The 25031-nt window shown below is 45.9% G+C and overlaps 1 protein-coding gene across 1 annotated transcript in view; it reads right to left on the bottom strand.

Moving 5' to 3' along the window:
• Positions 1-23201, bottom strand: part of LOC135912464 (cytochrome P450 4C1-like) — a 93334-nt gene extending 70133 nt beyond the window's left edge. Inside the window, exons 1-2 of the mRNA XM_070534441.1 lie at positions 22815-23201; positions 12082-12325 (exon numbers count right to left, since the gene is read on the bottom strand). Coding sequence (XP_070390542.1) covers positions 12082-12325; positions 22815-23201 — 631 coding nt within the window. The remainder of the gene's footprint in view (positions 1-12081; positions 12326-22814) is intronic.
• Positions 23202-25031: the final 1830 nt, after the last annotated feature.

Raw genomic sequence — 25031 nt, 5'->3', positions numbered from 1 at the left:
GCGCGAAAATTCTTACTCACTTCACTGCAATACACTGTATGTTTTGCCTCATTACACAAATGTCGTGCGTTGAAGCAATCAAATTACTGTTTTCTGATTTTTTTTTTTTCATAACTGAAGAATCGTAGCAAGCTCGGTGTTTCAGTAGAGTTTCCCGCTTAATCTATGCTTTCTTTCCAATAAGAGACGAGACAATTACGTGTTGGCCACGCGCTTTTCCTTCACGCATAGCTGGTATAAGAAAATCATATCCCACGAAGAATGGGAGGTCAGAGCTAAGCCGCACGCGTGGCAGAAGGAAAGTGCTTATGGTTTGAAACACGCTTTAAAGACTTATGGACGCGCATCTGCAAATATATGCGCGCTTCTCATTCCGCGTGGCATGCACTAAGTCACTCTGTGTGGCATCGAAAACTTTTGGACAAGTGCACGCTCCGCATAACGTATGCGGCGTTAAGTCTTACCTGAACGTACTAGCGTTCTAGGAAAAATGCACTTTGAACTGCAACAAAACTTCCAGTGTCATCGTTATTGTTGTGGCCTCAAAATATGGTGATGATAATGATGATGATGAAACCTCAAGTAATGACACAAACCCACTACGGGGATAGGCCACGAATCGGGAGGTAATATGAATGAAAAATATAATAAAATAGTTACTAAAGAAATAACAAATAAAAAACGGAAATAAATGAATAATTTAAAATGAAAAATAAGCTATTAATAACTGAGACAAAGTAGTGTTTAATACGATAGACAGCCTTGCCTCGGTAGGAGTAGTAACAAGAACTTATTACTGAAATACATAAAGAAATGGATATACTTGGGTATTTACAAGGGCGCTATAACGTAAAACTATTCCAATATGTTTTTATTCCAATCTCCTGACGTCAACTTTGATTAACCGCCGACGCAAGCATCGGGTGGTCGCCCGCAGGGCTGTTTAAGCGACCAGTCAAACGCTCTCCTCGTTCATAGGAGGTCACTTTTGTTTGCTTGAAAAACGAATAACATTGCTTACACTGAGCGGCTTGTGTTATCTAATTGGCTGGCAAGAGGCGAGGAGCACGCTCAAGTGGAGAGGGATTCGGTGGGGCCGAGCCACTGCACTTAAAATAGATAACCAGATGAAGAGGGTGGTGCCGGCGTCTGCGATTGGTCCGCTTTCCCGTACTTAGCTTGCGGTGGCTTGTCGAAAATCGCGGCGGCATGCAATGGAAGCTTAAGAATGACGCTAAAACGCAGCCTCATCAATGAAGAGTTGTCAGAACGAGGGGCGCTATAACGTAACACTATTCCAAACTTCTCTATTCCAAGTCTGCCATCAGCCTTCCACGATTGGTCAAAAACTTTTTTCCACCACCCCCGCTTCACCTGTCTGTCACGCGACGTCACGAAAACCGCGATACCTCCCCATCTGATATGATATGTGCACACTGATTATGCATGATTTGACAGAAAAAAGAAAAACAGTTATTTCTGATTCGAGCCCTTTTCGCCATTAGCGCTCGGCTTTTGGTAAAACGTTTTCGGGCTGCACCCACTTCACCTGCCTGTCACGTGACGTCAGAAAACCACAAGAACTCACCGCGTCAAAGTGACGTGTAGGCGATAAAGATACATTAATATGCCGAACAAAACTGAATTATATTCGGAATAGCCGCAGGCTGGCCCGCTCCGTAAGGAATAAAAGATGGCTGCCGCCGATCGCTTAGACGCTGGCTACTCGCACCTGCCGGAGAGCATGAGTGTATTTGCGTATAATAAAACTTCTTGCGTGGCCGTGTAACGTTTTCGAGCCCTTTCGGCACGTTTACCACCTCATTCTGCCAACTCTTCTTTGCTGAGGGTCCGTTTTAGCGCCATTCTTGAGTTTCCGTTGCATGCCGCCGCGATTTTCGACCAGCCACCGCAAGCTATGTAAGGGAAAGCCGGCCAATCGTAGACGCCGGCACCACCCTCTTCATCCGGTTATCGACTTTCAGTGCAGTGGCTCGGCGACATCGAATTTCTCTCCACTTGAGCATTCTCCTCGCCTCTTGTCAGCCAATTAGATACAACAAGCCGCTCAGTGTAGGCAATGTTATTCGTTTTTCAAGCAAATAAAAGCGACCTCCTATGAACGAGGAGAGCGTTTGATTGGTCTGTTCAGACAACCCTGCGGGTGACCGCCCGGTGCTTGCGTTGGTGGTTACGCAAATATGACGTCAGGAGATTGGAATAGAAACATATTGGAATAGTTTTACGTTATAGGGCCCAAGGTTGCAAACGTGCTGAAAGTGCTCGAGAACGTTATACGGCCGTGCAAGAAGGTTTATTATACGCAAATAAACCCATGCTCTCTAGCAGGTGCAAGTAGCCAGTGCCCGAGCGATCACTGGCAGCCATCTTCTATTCTTTTCGGAACGGGGCAACCTGCGGCAGTTCAGAAGAAATTCAATTTTGTTCGGCACATTAATGCATCTTAAACGCGTACACGTCACTTTGACGCGATGAGTTTTGTGACGTCGCATGACAGGCAGGTGAAGCGGACGCAGTCCGAAAATGTTTCACCAATAGCCGAGGGCTAATGGCGAAAAGGCGTCGAATCAGAAATAACTATATTTCTTTTGTTCGGTAAAATCGTGCATAATCAGTGTGTACACGTCATATTACATGGGGAGCTATTACGGTTTTCGTGCCGTCACGTGATCGACAGGTCAAGTGTGAGTGGTCCAAAAAAGTTTTTGACCTATCGCGGAGGGCTGATTGCAGAATTGGAATAGAAAAGTTTGGAATAGCTTTACGTTATAGCACCCCAAGTTAAATTTTCAAAAATATTAATCGTATTTTAAGTGTAAATTTTAGTTCTGAATTTTTGAATCTTCTAAAATGAAGTAGAAGTAAATCAAATATGGAAACTACGAAATATTAATAAGGCAGCCTTTTGTGTCCCATAGGAAATAAAAAATGGTACTTTTCATCGGATTCCTTCGCTATAGCTCTCCGGTGCTTGCTAAAACATGCAAGTCAAATCTTCGAGAACTTCAGAGCGTGCAGGCGCAGCCGCTACGTGTTTGCCTAGGCCTTCCGCGCAGCGCCTCAACAGCTGGAACCATTATAATGGCTCAAGACCATCCGATCACGACTTACATTAGCACCGAAACGCTTAGAGCGCATGTTCGTCATGTTTCACGGATGCAGTCAAGCTCTCTTGCGTGCCTGCCAGAACAACGACCACAGGCGTCCTTCTCCAACAAGGTCAGCATCCATCGTGCCTCCTTACCATCGGGCTTCACACCCTCAGCACGTTCAACCTCAGCTTTGTGGTGTTTAAAAACCCCTAAAGTGCGTCTTACGGTTCCAGGGATAAGAAAGAAGTCCGACCTGCCTACCTTGGCCTTGAAGCAAGCAGCTCTGGATTGTTTGCACACTTTCTACTTTGATCGAGTCCACATATATACGGATGGCTCTTCCACTCAGACCAGCTCCACCAGCGCAGTGGTTATACCATCACGATCACTAAGCATCTAATACAAGATTTCTCACTTGACAACATTGATCGGTTCGGAGCTTGTTGCCCTCCGAGGTGCCGTTGATTATATTAATAGCCAACCGGCTAATCAGTGGGCAATATTCTGCGACTCGAAGGCGGCCTTACAATGTCTTCTGTCATCTCTTCGTCGCGGGTCATGTGAACAACTGATATCGGAGATACGAGAAATGTACCATCACATGATCACGAAAGGACACGACGTCGTGTTTCAGTGGCTGCCTGGTCATTGCGGTATCTCCGGTAACGACCTCGCTGACGAAGCTGCTAGGAAAGCACACGAAGGAGCAACCCTTGTTTCTATACCTTTATCGCGGACCGACGCAGCCCAACGCTTACGCAAGCTAGCGCACTCTGACATTGGAGAAGTGGCGCACACCTGAATTCACTCAACATCGATTGCATTCCCTCGATCCTTCTATGCAACTGCGGCTGTTACCAGGTCTTCCGCGAAATGAGGAAACAGTGCTGTGCCGCTTATGTTTGGGCGTCGCATTCGCCAATGCCTATGCATTTTTGATTGGAATGGCTGATAGCGCCGAGTGCAATGCCTGCGGTGTCGAGGAAACCATAGAACACCTACTGTGCTACTTCCCATCTTTTGAAGATGAAAGGCAAGACCTCTGCACAACTCTCAATCAGCTAGATAGAAAGCCGTTCACCTTGAATAAGATCTTGGGACCATGGCCTCGCATATCGCAGCTACAAAAGGCCACAAAAGTGCTGCTGCGATATTTGAAAGATACCGGATTGAGTCAGCGTCTGTGATCCGGCTGAGTGACCGACTGATAACCCCAGTGGACTTTTCCTTCCTTTAATCTTTCCGTTCCCCTTTCCCTTTCCCTAGTGTATAGTAGCCAACCGGGCTCAGTCCTGGTTAACCTCCTTACCTTACATTTATCATTTTCTCTCTCTCTCTCTCTCTAGGCAGACGTTCCTGTGGCTGTGTCCTAATAACGTTGCTACAAGGTGAGCATAACAGTACTGCCTAAAGGCAGTCCTAGATTTCAAAGCGGAATTTCGCGACATCGTTTTCGAAGAGTAGAAAACCACCGACACGATAATAAAGAATGATCGATGGATTCCGGATTCCGACTAATTGCAGAGGTAGCAAAAAGGTGATACCACCAGACCAGATCCGTGCAAGTAAAAATTAAGCGTTGTAATACGGCAACGAAGATTTGTGAATAATACTTCGAATATTGCCGGTTAGGACACCATTGCCGTTTCCAAGAATAATTTAGATGCATGGAATCAGTAGATTTTGCTATTGACAGGCCTTTTTTTGTCATCGGTCAAACTGCCTATATATGGGTGCAGTGATGTACGCAGTTGCCAGCAGCACAGATATCGCCGGACCTGTTAAAGAAGCTCGTGCTATAAAGAATCGGCTGTTTTATGGGTACATAATTGTGCCGCCGCCATCTCCATCCTTTTCGATGTGGCGCCTGTCCGCGTTCCGCATGAATGCGTTTTCAGCGTCGTTGAAAACGGAGCGATGTGGCTTTCGGCATTTCAAGTTGCGTTCACGTGCCTCGGATTCACCGCAATGCAAGTGATGCGTGCTCCTATCACCAAATGGGCATCAGTGCCCATTGCTGCATCGCGTTTGCCGCGGCGGCAGCCTAGCGTCGGGGCTTAAACAAACTTAAATCTCGGAGGCAACGTCGGAAGGCGCAGCCTTGGGTGCCGCCATGCTAGCGGAAGTGGCCTGCGGCGAGAGCCAATAGGCGCGCAGCTCTGACCCCCCCCCCCCCCTCCTCCCAATACCTCCTAGATAGCACAAGGCCGGTGCACTTCGATCCGAGACGTCATGCTACCTTGCCCGACTGCCATAGAATCTAGTGGGGACGCTCCCGATCGAGCCGCTGTGATTTTGGCGTCATCGCCTTCGTCACGCTGGGCTTCGCAATGGAAATTTCGGTCCAAGTAGCATGACGTCACAAATCGGAGTGCACAGGCCTGCTATTTAAGAGGCACTGCCCCTCCCCGCCCTGCCCCCCCCCACTCCCCGGCGCCCAGAGATATGTTTTCCTTATACGCGGTCCGGCACGCCATGCATTTTGGAGGCCACGCGCAGTCTTCACCGCGGCGGCGCTATATATCGCAGATTGCTCTTAATAAAGCGCGAAAGAGGAATCCCGCTGCCTTACACACCTCATACATAACGCGTTTCGACGGTGGCGATACATTATGTTTCTATACAGGGTGATCAGAACAGTGTGATCCGAATTTTCAAATATCGCCTGTTGCAGATAAGAAAATTCTAGTCCTTGAGCTGGAATATTCTGAGAGGTGGACATTACTTGCACGAGAAATCGAAACACAAATAATTAACAAAAATTACTAATTAACTCATTAATTATTACATCCTGGCAGACATGGCAATTTACCAGTTGTAGCCGGTCAGTTGTCAAGGCGTGCCCAGTTGAAAGGAATCTCTAGAATGGCACCAGTTTGAAGATATCCACCATCAAACTCGCCTTGAAATTGTACAGTTGTTCCACTTGTTTTTTTATCAAAACGCTATTTTATGGATTGAAGCACGAAGCAGCTGGAACGCCGATGTATTTCGTTCCACACTTTGTGAATTAATATCTCTACACTGGTCTCCTCCTTGAAATTCAAGTGGATAGGTTTTGCAAACTCATCGGCTAGAATTGGTTAATTGCAATAAATTCATTTTATTCATTTTACGAGCCGTTTATAACGTATATTATCATATGCATATGAGATCATATCATTATGACATACATTATCTTATGCAATGGAAGCCTTCCTGTGCCCATCTATAGGGGGAACCTGTGGGGCCTTTCGCCCTTTTCTGTTGTCGCATTATTTCAGTGGTTCGCAATATACCCCTTGCCACAAAATCCATGGCATACGAAATAGACTAATCAGCCATGAAGTTCTCTTTGAACGTGACCTAGTTGGTCCCTCGAAACGTCACAGCTACCGTTTGCAATGCAGAGCAACGACAGCGCTACACGGATTCGCTTCGTGCACTACCACTGTTTAAATATTTACGGCGCTCGTGAAATTCAATACAATGCGTTATTGTCGTATTCATCTAAATACCGCTACTAGAAAAAAACAAGCTTTCGTTCACTCAACTCCGGCAGGCGCTGAATATATCATATTTGTATCTTATTGCCCCCCTACTGACTTATATATATAATCTGGCGTTATCAACAGGTTGCTTCCCCAAATTAATGCAAATCTCCAAAGTAATTGTACTTTTCAAGGGTGGCAATAAAAACGATATGTCCAACTATCAACCTATTTCTATTCTGCCGATTTTTTCTAAGGGCCTAGAGAGAGTAATTCATAAAAGACTCACGAACTTTTGCAATAAGCTTAACCTCATTAATCCCTCACAACATGGTTTCCGCCCAAACAGGTCCACTGAAACAGCCTTACTAATGCAAAAAGAGATAATCCTCGAGGCACTTGAAAACAGGGAGATATATGCATAGGTGTTTTTGTGGATTTCTCGAAGGCTTTTGATCGCCTAAACCATCAAATACTACTCACTAAGCTAGAAAGATATGGAATCCGTGGCACTGCAGCTTGTCTACTAAAGTCCTACTTGCAGCATCGATATCAATGTGTAAAAATAGATCAGCATGTTTCAACCCTTCAACCAATCACCACTGGAGTTCCACAAGGAAGTATCTTAGGACCGCTACTGTTTATTATATACATAAACGACATAACAGATATCAGCAACCTTCCACAATATCTTCTGTATGCAGACGATACGAGTCTCTTGTTTAGGGGTAATAAAATTCCATTGCTCATTTCAAGCGTAAACAGCGTATTAGAAAAGTTGAAATCATGGAGCGAAGCAAATTCCTTGATAATAAATAGTAAGAAAACAAAAGCGGTACTTTTTCATTACCGGCAGAGCATCGTTACATCAGACATTAGGCTAAAAATAGACAATTCTATTATAGAGGTAGTAGACACAGTAAAAACACTAGGAATTTTCTTTAACAAGAACATGAGCTGGGACCCTCATATTAGCTCCACTTTAACCAATTTATCAAAGTGCGTCGGAATGCTCGCAAAATTTCGCTCCTATCTACCTGTATCGATTAAATTAATAATATACAACACATTATTCATGTCATATGTTAACTAGTGTTTCCTTGTTTGGGTCACTACTACTCAAACTAACCTGCACAAAATACACATGCTGCAAAAGAAAGCAGTACGCTACATAGCAAATGTTGACTATCTCGCACACACCGAAGAATTGTTTAAGCAATTCAAAATCATACCCGTTCATAAGCTATACGAATTTTTCTTAGCCGTAAGATTTAAAAAATCAATTCTTCACAATGACAACTTCTTGACAGCATTGTCATCCCTCGAAGCAAACTCAACGCCATACTCGTTTCGAAAACACGAACGTTGGACCATTCCCTTTTGCCGTACAGAACATGGTCGACAGATGATGCGTCATGCAGTTCCAAGGTTACTAAATAAATTCATATTTGAACGTTTTTCTCTTGAAACACATAGTACACAAACACTAAGAAATCATTTTTTGTAAGCCGCTGTATTCCCTTTGCATTAAAGTCTGACACGAATGACATTTGCATCTCTGTTAACACCTATGCATTGTGTATTAATGAGCATGTACGACGAGTTTACATCGATTGTTCTGAATTTCACTAATAACGATTTTTCTGAATTGCTCCGCTGTATTCCCTTTGCGTTAAAGTGTGATAGGAAGGACATTTTCATCTCTGTGAACACCTATGCATTGTGTAACAGTAAGCACGTACCAAGAGTTTATATCAACTGTTCTGAATTTCTTGTATTCTGTTGCGTAGTGTGTGTGGATTTTGTACTTTTTTAAAACTTTTGACCTTGCTGTACGCCATGTAGGGGGGCTCGGGCTTCTTCAAGCGAAAACCGTTCGCTTTTTGCCTGAGCCTACCCACATCATAATGATGTAAATAAAACTGACTTGACTTGACTTCACTTATATATGCGTATTTTTGCTTGAGGGGTGGCAAAAACGAGGCATATACGAGTTTCTAGAATACTGATGTTAAGAATATGATACGCTTGACCTCTTTAACACAAACGTTGGGCAGGGTTCATTTGTTTTCTAGCACCCGTATTTCTTATCTTTTACTAAAGTGCAAACTTGTGCGAGAAACCAAGTTCCAAAGCACTTTAATTAATTTTGATCGGTATGCGAAAAGTGGGACTCACGAGATTTTACCCGAAAACGAAGGTCCCTAACTGTAACCAGCGGATCCTTTGATTTGCTGGATTTTCTTTGATTGAGTCACCGTTATGCGTCACTGGGTGTGTGCCAAGTTTTAGCCAATCCTCCAGAATGGGCACATGCCACTGTAGCACAAACGTACATAATTCTAAATGTAGCAATATTATAAGGAACCACTTTATTCCAGCCGAGATCATGCCGCCACAGGAAGATGAAGCTTTGCAGCTCATGATGATTTATGCAAATGAGCAAAGTGTACAATGGATGATGATATGTAGAGATGATGAAGAGGAAAAAAGTGAGGCATGTGTCGCGCTCACAATGTATATGTAGTAATACCCTGTGCTTACACCTGTCATACCATTCTTCCCTCGACAAGCATCATACATCACTTTCGTCCTCGTGACACCACTGCGTAAATGTTTCACACTGTGCATCCGCCCAATCTGGTGTTTGCATTTCATCATACTCTTTGAGCGGTCTAGTCCATAAACATGAATGTTGCATGATATTAAACTTGTGACCTTTGAGGTGAATAAACGTAAATATAGTATAAAGTTGCACGCTACGTATACGATGAACATATACACAGTTGTAGTTATATACGATTAATTATATATACCACTTGGCAGAAGTTTCGCATCACGTGGATTGCAACATTCCTTTGTGTTGTATCTCCATATTTTTTATGTATCGGTATCAGTGTAAATCTAGAGCCATATTCGATATCATGGCGTTATTATTGCTCCAAGATTTTTTTTTTATTTTTCAATGCGTTTTTCGATCGTACACTGTGTGTGGATCACCGCAGCGGTGGCCTAGCGGTACAGCATTCGCCTCGTATGCGAGAGCTACCGAGTCCAAATCTCGGCACCGTCGGAAGCCCACCGGTATTTTCTAATGGGTAGAGATGTTTCCTGGCCTGGTGCTCGGCCCTCATGGGGGTTCAGATCTCGACTAGAGGGCCCACTAAAAATTTACGAGTTGTATATGGGCGCCTGATTGTCCAACCACACACGGCCCTCTTGAAGAACCTCCGCTGCGGCTGTGGGAGGCAAATGCTGCCACCGGGTACCTATACCGGTAAAATAGGTAGGAGCGCTCCCGGCCTCGCGCACGGCTGTTATGGGACCTCAGCGCTTGGAAAGGGGTGTTTGTCTGCAATCCGAAGGCGTCCCCACCTCAATAGGTACATTTGAAGAGCCACATGGGAAATGGACGCCGTGGGAGCGGCCAAAACATCACTTATTTTTTTTTGTGCTCGCGAGGGTTTCGACAGGAATTTAGGGCGCAGGCTCCTTTTCTCAAGCGTATCACCCCTGAAGAAAGCCGGACGCTATAGGCCGCGGTACACTTGTGCCCATTTGAGAACCAGTGAGTGCACCGCGGCGGTGGGAATCGAACCCACAAACTCCCGCAGCCGAAGCGGGCGTTCTACAAAAGTCGGTCCAGACAAAGCGAAAACAAAGGCCAGTTGCGCAGTGCTGTGCATAAGCGCATATATTGCGAGAATGTCATTGCACGCGGCGTGCACTTTCCCACATGAACGAGCCTCCTAGAACTTGTTTGAAGCTCTCCGAGGCTTCCACGAAATTTGCGCAGATCAAACGTTGCAGGATAAAAAAAGAATATTCAGGTAGAAAATAATTGTCTCGGCGTTTCTTTTTTAGAAGATTGCGAACAAATGTCCAATGTTTCACAAATATTGCCTCAGAAGGAACACAACAAAGAAGTGCCAGTTTGTTCCCGAATCTGCCTTTATCCCTCCACACAGTATATATACGGCGCATACGACCGGTACACGCGTTAGAAAAGCAACCCGGGAATTCTGTAAACTAGCCTAAACAAATCGAATTAACTGGTGTGATGTTTGAAGGAACGTAAATTTTGGCATGTTCGTGTTCCATTTGAGATTTTAGCGCAAAAGAAACACGCGCACAGTATTAAAGACGCAGATCGCTTCGTCATGGTAGTTTGTACTGTCCTTGTGTTCTTTTTTTGTGATTTAATGCTGTTTGAGCGACTGGGCATCTCTGGCCGATATAACTGTCCGGTCGGCACGGCGTGCCTGTACATGACAGTCACTGTTAAAGTAATCGCTAATGTAGTGGTTTCTAAGTTGGGAGCCGCGACCTCACTCCCCCCATTTCCGGAGAAAGGGGTGGTAGGTCGCGAAGCGGGTCAGGAAGAATGGGCCGCAAACGATGCCCTTAGACTACGCTCGGCCTGCTATTCTGCGTCGGGAAAAACTTGCGGTGGAAGACCACGAGGTCTCTTAACGAGCTTCGTCTTTTACAGCTAGACGACAGTTTCGAGGAATTACACTTTGTCCACCATTCATTTTGTTGAACGAACAAAGTCGAATGAAGTATTTTGGTTTACTGAAGGGAATGTGCTCTAAAACTTTGGAATAAGTGCACCAGAATTGGTGCCAGAAGATGGTGCCAGCCTGGATTAGAGATATACAGTTAACGCGGTATCCCCTCCTGGCGACTTCAGTGTGGCAAAGGGGGAAAAAATATGTCGACCTGATGTCAGATTCAAAACACTCCAGTTGCGTGTGTATATATACATATACAACCGGAAAGATTACGGACGGTGAAATATCGACCGGTGAAGTATTGACCGGTCACCGATGAACGCGAAACTGGTATGGGCTAAGTAAGGAAAGCTACGGTTTGAAAAATTTTGAGAAACTTCGTTAACGAAGAAGTTCGTTCGTTTACTTTTAAATCAAGGCAGCTCTATTTAGGAGATTAGACATGGTAAGTCAAGACAGGTTAACACATTGCGTTTACAACATGGCGCACAAGTAACCTTTGTCGAAAGCAGAGGTTTGCAATGTGAAAAAAAAAACGTAAAAGTAACACACTTATGTCTACGACGCCTTCCTTTCCTCAAGCAACCTCATATGACTACTGAAGGTTAATTAGTTGTTTGTAAATAAAAAAAAACGTATTATTCAAAAATTAAAAAGAAACATGAATGCACAGTTTTCGTAACATTTTCTGCATGAGAAGGATGAAAACCTTAAAGAACGGCAATGTATGTGACGTGTCATGACGGGTTGAGTGCAAGAGATAGTTGAGAACTAGAATTACGATAGTGCAAGCTGAGAAATTAGAACTTCGTACTAAAGGTGGCCTATAGTTACAACAGATTTGCCTATCACTCTAACCCGATTCATCAAGTGCCTTTGTTGCACCATGGAAATAGAATAGGTCATATCACATGGCTGTACATAGATCACTGATTAGTGAGTGAAATGTAAGCGTCCTGCGAATGCTCGCCAGGTCGTCATTACCGACAGCTGGATCCATAGGATTGCGGAGGACGGCGAGCACTTTGCTGATTCCAGAGGCAATGTAGTGGCCAGAGTCCTTCGGCATGTCCTTGAGCAGGTTCATTTGTCGTCGGAAAACCCGATATCGCCTCCACCCGAGCGCAAGGAGAAACACAAAGGCGCACACTGCGATTGCGAGCAACAGCCACGGCCTGAAGTCGGTGAAACGGAACAACCGTAACGGCCGCGTCAGGTCGCGCCATGCCTGCTTCACCATTGCCCACAGAGACTAGACTGCACCAGGGTCCGTGGGAGGCCATCATTTAAGACACTCCCAAACACTAGTATCTGCTTCATACGAAAAAAAAAGACAAATAAAAATACTGTTACAAAGAGTGCCTCTTCAGACGTTTGGGAAAAGGTTGCTCGATGCAGCGCTTGTATACGCAGCTATCTTACGCCAGTCATACCCGACGCCCGCTCGGCTGGCTCTGTGCACCACGCACTGTAAATGCGGTGGAGAGACGTAACCTCAGGGTAAAGAGGGAGCCTGCGCGCGCGACGCGACCGGGAAGGCGTTCGGGTGTTTGCATACTTTCAGCAGCTCTGCCTTTGTGAGAGCGATTGTTTTCGGCCCTGGAAGTGGCATTAAACTTTCACGCACGTGTAAGCGCCTTCTTTGTATTATTCACGGGTCGAGAAGGAGCAGTTGCTCGCTCCCGGGAAATGAGTCGAGCGAGCCAAAATGGCAAGCTCTCGCACATGGGAGAGTGAGCACGTCGGTTTGTTCGTACTTTTGAAGGACCTTTCCTTCACAAACAAACGGCGTGCGACGACCGAAGGCAGACGCTTGGGCAAGAGAAGAGCTTACCACCACGAATGTATAAAGCAAAACTGGCGCACCTTTTGGGAAAACAAGGTGCCCATACGGTGTAAGAGGCTTGTCGTCTTTACTACATGTATAGTTCATTGTCTCTGTTTTCTTCTTTTTTTCTGTCTTTTTATCTGGTTGCGTCATAAAGAGAAGAGTTCATAGTTGCACCTGAAACTTGTATGCTCCTTTAAGAGCCTGAATTCTTTACTTTACGTTTTCCTTTACTATATAGCGCCCTAAAACAGCTATGTACCCATGTTTCTTAGATATAACTAGGTACGACTGCCGAGATAAATATACCTGGTAGCGAAGCTTCCATAGAAGCCCATACGTTCCAAACATGGCGGTTCATCGGCGCCCATGGAGCTTACCGCCATATGCGTGACGAGGGAGCACTTACGGCTTGAACAAAAAATAAGGTGACGTCATATCCGTTAAAAACACCATACACTTCATTGAAGTTGTCAAATGAGTGAAACTTATTTTCGTGGCCGGCCTTTTGGCAGTATTTTCAAATGGGTCCCACAATTCGACACGATGGCCGTTTCGAGCTTTAAGTTCGGAAAGCGACACAACGAAATGCCCGCCGTACGGGCGTCGCGATCGCACCCGTGCACGGGGCATCGCTTCCTTCTGAGCCGAAGAAAGGCTTTCGGTACTGAGTAGTCGTCCCATTTTTGGACGCCAAGCCCGTCGGCCATCGCAGCCGTACGAAGGCAGCTATGTGAAAAATTATATCGCGACCATAACTCCCTACCTCTGACTGAACCCATGATGAAACGCAACTTGCAAGAGCAACTCCACCATATATCTCAAAGACAAAGCAAAGTAACACAAATTGTGAAAGGGGCGTATTGCAGCCGGTGAAATTTACGAGCGTGCCTTTCTGCATACTGCACGAGCTGCACTGCATTGCAACTGATAGCGGGTGACCACCCTTATATTAGCAAGCGCTAAAAAACAGTGGCCGAATTCCCAAAGCTTTTCGCTCGTATGTGCTGTCTCTCACTGGCTGATCACCTTCGCTAATAAAATGTCCTACACCAATATTGGCTGGGGTGAACGCTCTTAGTGTAAGAACGTTTTGCGAATACAGGCCGAGGTGCACTATAACGTAAAACAATTCCAATTCCGCAATCAGCCCTCCGTGATTTATCGAACTTTCTTGGACCACCCCCGCTACGCCTGTCTGTCACGCGACGTCACGAACACCGCGATAGCTCCCCATCTGATAAGACGTGTACATACTGATTATGCATGATTTGACCGAACAAAAGAAAAATAGTTATTTCTGATTCGACACCTTCTCAGCATTATACCTCCGCTATTGGTCAAGAGTTTTCGGGCTGCACCCACTTCATCTGCCGGTCAAGCGACATCACAAGACCGCGAAGACACATGGCATTAAAATGACGTGGACGCGTTAAAGATGCATTAATATGCCGAACAAAACTGAATATTCTTCTGAATAGCCGCAGGCTGCCGCGTTCCGAAAGGAATAAAAGATGGCTGCCGCGAATCACTCAGGCACTGGCTACTCGCACCTGCTGGAGAACCCAGGTTTATTTGCGTATAATAAAGCTTTCTGCGCGACCGTGTAACGTTTTCGAACACTCTCGGCACGTTTACGACCTCGTTCTGCCAACATTTCTTTGTTTAGGATTCGTTGTAGTGTCATTTTTAAGCTTCCGTTGCATGTCGCCGCGATTTTGGACCAGCCACCGCAAGCTAAGTGAGGGAAAGCGCACCAATCGCAGACGCCGGCACTACCCGCTTCATCCGGTTATCGATTTTCAGTTAATTGAATCCCTCTCCACTTGAGTGTGCTCCTCGCCTCTTGTCATCCAATTAGATACGACAAGACGCTCAATGTAGGCAATGTTATTCGTTTTTCAAGCAAACAAAAGTGACCTCCTATGATCCAGGAGAGCGTTTGATTGGTCTGTTCAGACAACCCTGTGGGTCACCGCCCGATGCTTGCGTCGGCGGTTACCAAATTTGACGTCAGGAGATTGGAACAAAAACATACTGGAATAGTTTTACGTTATAGGGCCCCAGGTGTTTATTCTTACCTATAAAGCTAAGAAAAAGTTATTTTTTCCTCACTGCATAATGTAGAATTGTCTAAAATTTAATTTTTAAATTATGGTGTACATTATGGGGTAAATTATGGGTAGTATGGTATTATGGCGTGCCGAAACCACTATCTGATTATGAGGCACGCCGTAAGGGGTAGGGGGGGGGGGGGTCTGGAAATTTCGAACACCCGGGGTTCTTTAAAGTGCACCTAAACCTAAGTATACGGGTGTTTTCGCAGTTCGCCGCCATTGAAATGCGGCCGCCGTGGCTGGGATTCGATCCCGCGACCTTGTGCTTAGCAGCCCAGCATCACAGCCATTAAGCCACCATGGTAGGAAGAAATTTTATTTTCGTCGAATACATTAAAGTTGGGTCTTGTTGTAAAGCGGAGCTTTCTTTGCCTCTTAATTCCTTCGACTTTCCCGGCTGTTGCTGCTGCTGCTGCTCAGTGCCGCCAGGAACCCGACAGAGAGAAAAGACGACGCGAGAAACTCGTTTGGGAATTTGAACCGCGTCGAATGTGCACAATACGCTCTGGAGCTATATGGGCATCGCCACATTATCCTCTTGACAGCTGCACTGTAAAAATGTTTACACCCTTAAGTCTGCTTTCCTGTCGCACTGGTAACACCCTTACCGATAGAGCCTTACAAAATTTTATAGAGGGCGACAACGGATCTCTAACTAGACGTGCGATGACACAAGATGTAGTTGAAAATTATGTAATAATTCTGATAGCCTTGGGCGCACAGAAATATCCGACAGGAGAGTTTCATATCTCTCGCTGAAAAACCGTCTCGTCGGATATTTCTGTGCGCCCAGAGCTGCCAGAATTAAAAAAAAATTAAATTATGGGCTTTACGTGCCATAAGCACGATCTGATTATGAGGCACGACGTAGCGGGGGACTCCGGAAATTTGGACCACCTCGGATTCTTTAACGTGCACCTAAATCTAAGTAGACGGGTGGTTTGGCATTTCACCCCATCGAAATGCGGCTGCCGTGACCGGGATTCGATTCCGTGATCTCGTGCTTACAGGCCCAACACCATAGCTGTCAGAATGATTACATAGTTTTCAGCTACGTTTTTTGTCATTGCACGTCTAGTTAGAGCTCCGTTGTCAGCCTCTTAAACTTTTGTAAGGCCCTAACGGTAAGGCTGTTACACATGCGACAATTAAGAAAACACCCTCAAAGGTGTAAACATTTTTACAATGTGTAATTATTCGAGACCTCTCTCAAAAGCATTGCATAAACTGCAGCGCTCACATTTCTACTCACCTGCAACTCCAGAGGGTACGTGAATAGAACAGTTGAGAGGAGAGGAGGCAGAGAATGGGTAGAAGTGACGCAGTCGCGAAACGAGTGAATAACAGCCTTGCCACTCTCGCATTTCCCATACAGGTTGGGAGAGGGAAAATACATGAGAAGGTAAGGAAAGAGCGGTTGCGGGCAAACTGAAGGTACGGTACGGTAGGCTTCTGCTATTTCCTAAAAATAGACACCATCAAATTTGTCAAACGGACAAATGACGTCTGACTTGAAGGCGCAAAGCCGCATTAAAAAATTGGAGGACGCTTAAGCCTTGGCTTCAAGAGTGGAACGCGATAGCGTTCCCGTCGACCCGCCAAGGGGTGTAAGACAACGCGCTACGGCGCAGCGATCTCTTACGAGGCGCCCCGCATCGGACTTTGCACCCACCAATCACGCGGTGAGCGCCGAGCAACGCAGCGTTTGGCGCGGCAACGAAACGTGCGCCTGAGCAAGCGGAAAGAACCAAATAAATCGGTGTCTCGGAGGGAGAAACGATCTACGCGAGCCAAACGTCGTGATCGGCACGGACAGCCGGGCCGCGACGCTTCATGAAGGCGGACGCGATCATGGGGCTGACACCTCGATGGGATCGTCCTCTATCTCGCTTGGGAGCACCCCGCAGACCCATGACTCCTCGCCAGCAGCCCGGCACACATCACAGGGGACTCTTTCTCACCAGACGAGCTACGGCGCAGCGATCACGTCACAGGCGTCCCGCATCGGACGCTGCACCTAGGAATGGCGATGTGAGCGGAAAGAGGAGCCGCGTCGCCTAAACACCAGGGTTCGAGTGACGCACGCTGGAAGTTGGAAGGGGAGAGAGCGAGAAAACTTATTAAACGCAAGGGTATTGGGGCATCCTCGCACCGGTCACCGCACGGCCCCAATGCACTCAAACGAGACGAAGGGGAGAAGCGGGAGAGTGGCGCGCCACCTGTCGGGGCAACGCCGTACATTGCGAGGAGGGGGTCTTCTGTGTTTGCCGCAAGATGGCTCTGCGTGTGCACCAAGCGCAGAAGAAATGTAGCGGAAACGTACTTCGCTACTCTTTAACTGCGACGTCAGTAATTTACATGCTCATAATTACCGGTACACACCGCAGTATAACTTTCTACGGCACGTTTCTAGGGCAACAACGCATTCACTAGCGGCGCTTTTGTCGCGTTTGAACCCTCGAACTCATGGCTGAGTGGTAGCGTCTCCGTCTCACACTACGGAGACCCTCGTTCGATTCCCGCCAAGCCCTTCTTGCAAGTTGTTTTTATTTATGAATTGCCTTCCGGGATTTTTCGCACACGGCCAACGCCGCCTACGCCGACTACACCGGCTTTTCTGCGACACGAGCTCCTCAACGCTATCGCGTTGAAATACCGTAGGGTCTAGGAGACACCACGGACGTGGTCGCACGTCGAAGCAACACTTCTGTGCCCACCGCGGTAGATTGACGGCTATGGCATTGCTCCAGGTCATGCGTTCAGTTCCGATCGTGGCAGCCGCATTTCGACGAGAGCGAAATACAAAAAGGCTAGTACACTTAGATTTAGGTGAACGTACACAACGGTGTCAAAATTAATTTGGAGTCCGCGACTATGGCGTGCCTCATAATTCGATCGTGGTTTTGGCACGTACAACCCCGTAATTCAATTAAAGTTTAACACTTTTCTCTCGACGCGATTCGCCATGTGAGGCAATAATGCTCAACCCTCTCAGAGATTATGAACAATGGCGCACAACGCCTCAAGCAAACACGGCTCCCTGTGTGTTCTTCGTACTACGCAGACAAACAGCAGTGGTACATGCAAGGTAAAGTTTAATATCAACTTACTACTCTAGTATTGAACTAAACGATCATGAAATTACACATTCGCTGTTAACATCAGCGCTAATTATCGTCAACCAAAGCAAAAAGCATAGAAAGCTTCGCTTACATCAATTCCCACAGTACGTGGGATCCGCATTTTTTTCATTAAAAAGCAGTTCTTTAACAATGTTTGTTCCCTCCTCACCTAGTCGCGCTTCAATCGCTGCTCATATAACCACACTTGCTAGTGTCGGTGACAATTGGTTCTGGACCGCTCTTCACCCGAAGCTTCGCGACCCATTTTGATCCACCTTCTGAGTGCACTCGAAACTAATACTTATTTTCTGTGCTGTTGAAGTATGAAAACTGCAGTTGGGTATCCTCATTATGCAATTGGGAAGTTGCCGTCTGCTTTGAGCACCGTTTAATGAAGCGAGGGCGCTCTAACTTAAAGCTACTCCGATCAGCTTCTAGTCCGTTTCCGCCAATAACCTGCCGCGATTGGGGAAGAATTTAAGGGGCATGCCCGCTTCACCTGTCTGTCACGCAGCGTCTATGAAGGCATGAAAACTCGCCACCTCAAAATCACGAGTACGCACTGATTATGCATGATTAGGCCAAACAAATTAAAGGAGAAAAATTATTTCCGATTCTCCGCCTTTGTTGAAATTAGCGCTTCGTTATTTGTCAAAATATTTCACGCGGCGCCTTCTTTCCCTGTCTCTCAGGTGACGACACAAACCTGCGAAAAGTCACCACGCCAAACACCTGTACGCGCTGAACACGAACGAATCTCAAATGTATTTTTAATATCCGGAGGCTACCCCACTACCAAAGGCATTGAAGATGGTTGATCGCTGATCGCTCTGGCTCTGGCGGCTCGGGGCCAACGGTAGAACGGATTTATTTGCATGTAATAAACGTAAAGTTCCAAACAGGACATGAAGCGATAATTAAAGAACATTCTATGTGAAACACCTCACATTCAATTAGCCTGTGCCCCCACTCAATGAAGCTACGTGAAATTATTATTGTTCACCTTGTTCGGCTCTTTCATGGTTTCCCCTGCTTGATTACAGCAAACAAATTACTCCTGGATCGAAAGTACACCTCCATAGCCGAGACATCAATTTAACTCGCCACGCTATATGCAAAAGTAAAGGAAACACGGTTTGTATAATTCATCAGCTGCTTCCACAGCGGCTGCCCTCTTGCAAGCACTGACCGACATCGCTTGTAAGCGGAGTCGACACATATGCATCTGCAGCTTTAAAAATCGGAGTAAACTTGTGTTTATTTTGAACTGTATTTGGAACCACTTTTACGATTACGTGGAAAGGCTATAAAACAATTTTCTTTTCAGTAGCACGCAATTGTTCATTTATTAGGCGTTTCTGTCGACGGTAATGCGAATAGCAAACGAACAATACAGCACCAGACCATATTCTTGATGTCACGTTTATAAACACGCGTAGTGGTTATTCTGGGATCTTTGTTGTTTCGGCTATACGTCACATACTCCGATATCATCCCACTTTGCTACGGAACCCGCTTGCCAAGGTGGCCCACGAGCATGGAGGCATGACGACGACTCTATGACGCCGATGCAGTGACGATGGAATGACGAAGAAGGAATGATATCGACCAAACGACAAAGGCGTATAATCACAATGGCTTCACGACAACGAGATTCCCATTGCTAAATTATGATAATGGCCAAACGACGACATGAGAACAATAAGATGATGACGACTGTGACGTTTTGTACGACGACGACATCGTGACGACGAAGGTATGCCGTCAACCGAATGAAGGAAATGACGGCGATGGCACAACCAAAAAGCCATGCCAACGATGGTATGACAACGAATGCACGACGATCAATGTATGACGACGATAGCATGATAACGGCGTGAGTACAATGGGATAACGACAAGTGCATGATGACAACGGCGTGACAATGTCTGTATCACGAAACCGGTATGACGATGACCCCATGACGAAGACGGCATGACGAGAGTCGGATGACGAAGCTGGAGTGAATATAATGACATGGCTACGACAGCATTACGATATGGCTTGAGGATTAGTCGAGGTGTGATAGCGGCTGTCTGACGATAACGAACGAAAGGGTGGCATAATAACGTTTGAATGGCGACAGTATGATAACAATACAATGAAGAAGAAAGGTTTGATATCGATGGAACGACGAAAGCGGCATGAAAATGAGGACATGACGACAATGGGATGACGTTGCTGAAGTGATGACAACAATAAAATGACAACATGAAGATGGTGGCGTGACAAAAACTCTGTCATGACGACGGGATAACGAGAGTCGGACGGCAACGCTGGAATGATAATGATAACGACCACAAGGGAATTTAGACCCCTAACACATACCTATTGGCCCAAGCTAGTAGATAACTTCGATCACTGGGTTGGAGTAGAAGGCATGGCGACCACAGCATGTGAAGTGTCAGATCCAGAAGCCGTAATGACAACGATTGAACGACCACGACATCATCACTATAGCGGCGGAGAACGAATTCATGACGGCTGTATGACAAAGATGGGGTGACGGCGACGGCGTGACGAGTGTCGGATGAAAAAAATGTAATGATAGCGATGGCAACCACCACGACGGCATCACGACTAGGAGCCCATACGCCGAATTTATTAGAGAGCTTGGGCCACCGGGTCGGGGTAGAAGGCGTGACGACGAGGGCATGACGACAGCAAGATATCATGAAGGAGGATAGATAGATAGATAGATAGATAGATAGATAGATAGATAGATAGATAGATAGATAGATAGATAGATAGATAGATAGATAGATAGATAGATAGATAGATAGATAGATAGATAGATAGATAGATAGATAGATAGATAGATAGATAGATAGATAGATAGATAGATAGATAGATAGATAGATAGATAGATAGATAGATAGATAGGCAGGCAGGCAGGCAGGCAGGCAGGCAGGCAGGCAGGCAGGCAGGCTTAAAACAGCTGAAGTAGGCAAAGAATCGTATTAAAAATCTTGAAGAAACCATCGAAGATAACTACCTAAATACGCAAATAGCTATGTTAACTTTCGGAATGGTCATTGGGATACTGAAATGAAACGGAATTACTAACAAGGTTCTCAAGGCATTTTTCTTAAGGCTTTAGTGATTTTTGATGTGAAATACATTAATTAATAGCGTGATGTTCCGGACATGTAAAGGCCAACATTTTCAAGGATAGAGAGTGCAATCAATGATGCCATTTATTACTTTTTAGACTGTGTATACTAACTGTCTGAATGGAGCTAGAGCCGATCGCCCACACTGCACCAACACAGTCACTAACAAAGTGCTTCTCGAAGTTATCCCCATGAGTGTTTACGTGCCACTGCTTTTAAGGTTATCATTATGACCATCATAATTGTTAGCGCCGCAGTCGCAGAATGTCGCTGACGTTCCGCCTCGCGGCGCTGTGCGCTGAGATAGAGGATAATATCTTTGGAGAAAAAAATCTTATTCACTAACTCCGTGAGTAGAGATTTCAATAGCTAAGAATACACCTTTTTGGATATCGTTTGTAAGTATTAAGCGTGCTTACAAAAATTTAGAAAGGGCATTGCTACGGGATATTCTCAAGCGAGAGTGCACAGACGCCGATTTCGTGGAGCATGCAGTGGGAGACACATAGGGACAGCCGTGTACAAATCGTATGGGAAGGCCGAAAATTGGAAGAACTAGTGGAACTTAACCGAAGACTAAGGCAAGGGGTCTCCACTTTTGTTCGTGTTTTACGTTAAATGCATAGAAAAAGCGTCTGGAAAAGAGTGAATCATAATGGGCAAACGGCGCACAGAGAGTTATTGGGCTGATTCATGCGGCGACAGTGTTACTAGCGGACACTGCGAGCGATTTACCGAGACTTGCGAATACGTTTAGCAATAAAGCGACATATTTAGCCCTTAATTTTAACACCGAGAAATCGGGAATTATTTTTTATTTATTTATTTATTTACAAATACTGCAGGCCCTATTCGGGCCCAAGCAGGAGTGGTTACATCAATAGTAACAAACAAGGCTAGAAATAATAACAAAAAAACAGAATACAGAACAATAATAAAGATATATAGAATATAATATACAGGAACATCAGCCTTTGAAATTTAGACCTATGAACATGAATACGATATAGGAACAACAGTTGTAGTTTGCAACTCAACAACAAGTACTGACAAACAATGTACACACAACAGGTCACTCAATTCAGCATGTTCACCTAATTTTATTACAAAACACAGACAATGATTAGAATTCCTGCAATTCTCCAAAGGAGTAATTATGATCATTAAGGAGGAGGCAAGTAAAAACGTGGTTTCCTTTCAACAGCAAGTCATAATCATTGTCAAGAAATATAAATACCTAAGTGTTTTTTTTTACTCTAACGATGGTGAGCTTGAATTTTCCCTCCTCACTACACCTGCAGGCTTGGAGTCACGCCTGACGCCAGCGAAAGATGCTGAGAGTGAGTGGGGCTATACTAATCCAGGTACAGCTTCAACAAAGACATTGGATTGGATTGGAGCAAATTTTAATTGTGCCTGCAGTTGGGTGCTCGCGCGCCTCGACGAGGGCCTACGTCCTGTACGAGGTTGCCGTTACTCGGCGCGAGCCTCAACTCACCGTTGTCGGCTCGCTGGGTCCCTGCGCTTCGAGCGCCCCGAGGACCTGCTGGACGGTCCAGAGCCGTTGGTCTTGGTCATAGCTCTTCACGGTTGCCTCTATCCACGGCGGGATCGCTCTTGATCTTGCTTCCTCTGGATTTTTGATGCAGTCCCACAATATGTGCGTGTAATCTGCCGTCTCCCTCCGGCAGACCCTGCACTTATCGGTCGGGTATGTCTCAGGGTACATGCGATGAATCAGTCCAGGGCTCGGTAGTGATCCGGTCTGGAGCTGTCTCAGTAGTACCACCTCCGCTCGACTCAGCCTCGGGTGCTGAGGTGGGAGAGTCCTGCGAGCCAGGCAGTAGGCCTTCGTGATGTCATTGTAGTCCGTCATGTGGTCCATGGCTCCGAACCAAGTAGGACGGTGTGTCGCCGGGACGCGGTTAGTTACTTGCGCCGCTGCGTGCGGTTCTCATTGTGGTTCTCATTGCGTTCCAACGCGCCGCCCGCGTGCGCCGGGAACCACTTGATTCTTACTTTTCTGCCTTGATTGTTGGCCGCTCGCAGTACGCGCTCGGCCTCCCTGCAGATTTTGCCTTTGGCGAAGTTCGCACCGCCTGTTTCGAGTCACTCAGTACCGTGTGGCAGTCTGCGTAGGCGATGGCCATGGCGATGACCACCTCCTCCACTTGTTCCGCTCCGGCGCTTCTCATGCTCGCTGGCGTCCTCGTGGCGCCGGTTGACGCCTCTATGACGACCGCTGCGAAGGCGTTCCGTTGGTAGACACTCCCTCACCAGAACAGTAATTCGCCTCCCTGGTGCAGTATTCGGCCACTCCCTCCCTCGTGACTTCTCCAAATAACCCGTGGCCCTGAGCCCCAACAGCTGCGGAGCACCTGACCAAGGTGGTGATCAGACCTGTAACGTAGCAGAGGGTGCTAAGAATATCTGGACCCGGATAGGCCGCCGATGGAAGCTGACCCTGGCAACCTTTAACACCCCAACTCTGTCGAGTGAAGCTAGCTTAGCAGGACTTTTTGAGCAACTATCAGACATTGCTTAGGATATCATTGGCCTAAGTGAGATTAGAAGAACTGGTGAGGCTTGTACAGTGCTGTCTAACGGCCATGTCCTCTGCTATAGAGGTCTCCGTCATAAGAAGCAATACGGGGTAGTATTCCTAATCCATACGGACATAGCGGGCAACATTGACGAATTCTACAGCATTATTGAAAGGGTAGCAGTAGTCGTAATCAAACTTAATGAGAGGTATAGATTAAAGGTAGTACAAGCTTACGCTCCAACATCCAGTCACGATGATGATGAAGTAGATCAGTTTTATGAAGATGTTGAATTAGGGATGAGAAAAGTGCAAGCTCAGTATACTGTAGTAATGGGCGACTTCAATGCAAAAGTGGGGGGAAAGCAGGCTGGTGAACAAGCATTTGGCAACTACGGCGTCGATTCTAGGAACGCTAGAGGTGAGATCCTGGTAGAATTCTCAGAAAGGAATAAGCTGCGAATAATTAACATCTTTTTCAGAAAGCGTAGCAACAGAAAGTGGACCTGGAAAAGCCCTAATGGTGAAACAAGAAATGAAATCGATTTCATACTTTCTGCCGATCCCAGCACAGTGCATGATGTAGAAGTGATAGGTAGGGTAAAGTGCAGTGATAATAGGTTAGTGAGGGCTAGGATTTACCTCAGTTTGAAGAGGAAGAGTAAAATTGGTCAAGAAGAAACAGGTCAACCTAGAGGCAGTAATGGTAAAAGCAGACAAATTCAGACTGGTACTGGCAAATAAATATGCAGCCTTAGAAAAGAGAGATGAAGATGACCTACAGGTAATTAATTAAATGGTAACTAGGCCGACTTCAGAGGCCGCAATTGAAGTGGGAGGCAAGGCAACAAGGCAACCAGTAGGCAAGCTCTCCCAATTAACAAAATACTTAATAAAGAAACCACAAAGAATAAGAGTGCCCAACTTAAGAGATAAGATAGAATTCACGGAATGGTCAAAATTGATCAACAAGGCGAAAATAAGGAATATTAGAAATTATAACTTGAGAAAGACTGATGAAGCTGTAAGAAATGGACGCAGCCTGAAATCAGTGAGAAGGAAACTTGGCATAGGACGAACCAGGATGTATGCACTGGAAGATAAGCAGGGTACTTTCATCAGCAATCTCGAAGGTATAGTAACAGCAGCGGAAGAATTCTATACTGATGTGCA

The sequence above is a fragment of the Dermacentor albipictus genome, chromosome 1, assembly GCF_038994185.2.
Source record: "Dermacentor albipictus isolate Rhodes 1998 colony chromosome 1, USDA_Dalb.pri_finalv2, whole genome shotgun sequence".
Classification (NCBI taxonomy): Eukaryota; Metazoa; Arthropoda; class Arachnida; order Ixodida; family Ixodidae; genus Dermacentor; species Dermacentor albipictus.
Note: the sequence above shows the minus strand (reverse complement) of the source record. Positions and strands in the feature narration are given on the sequence as shown.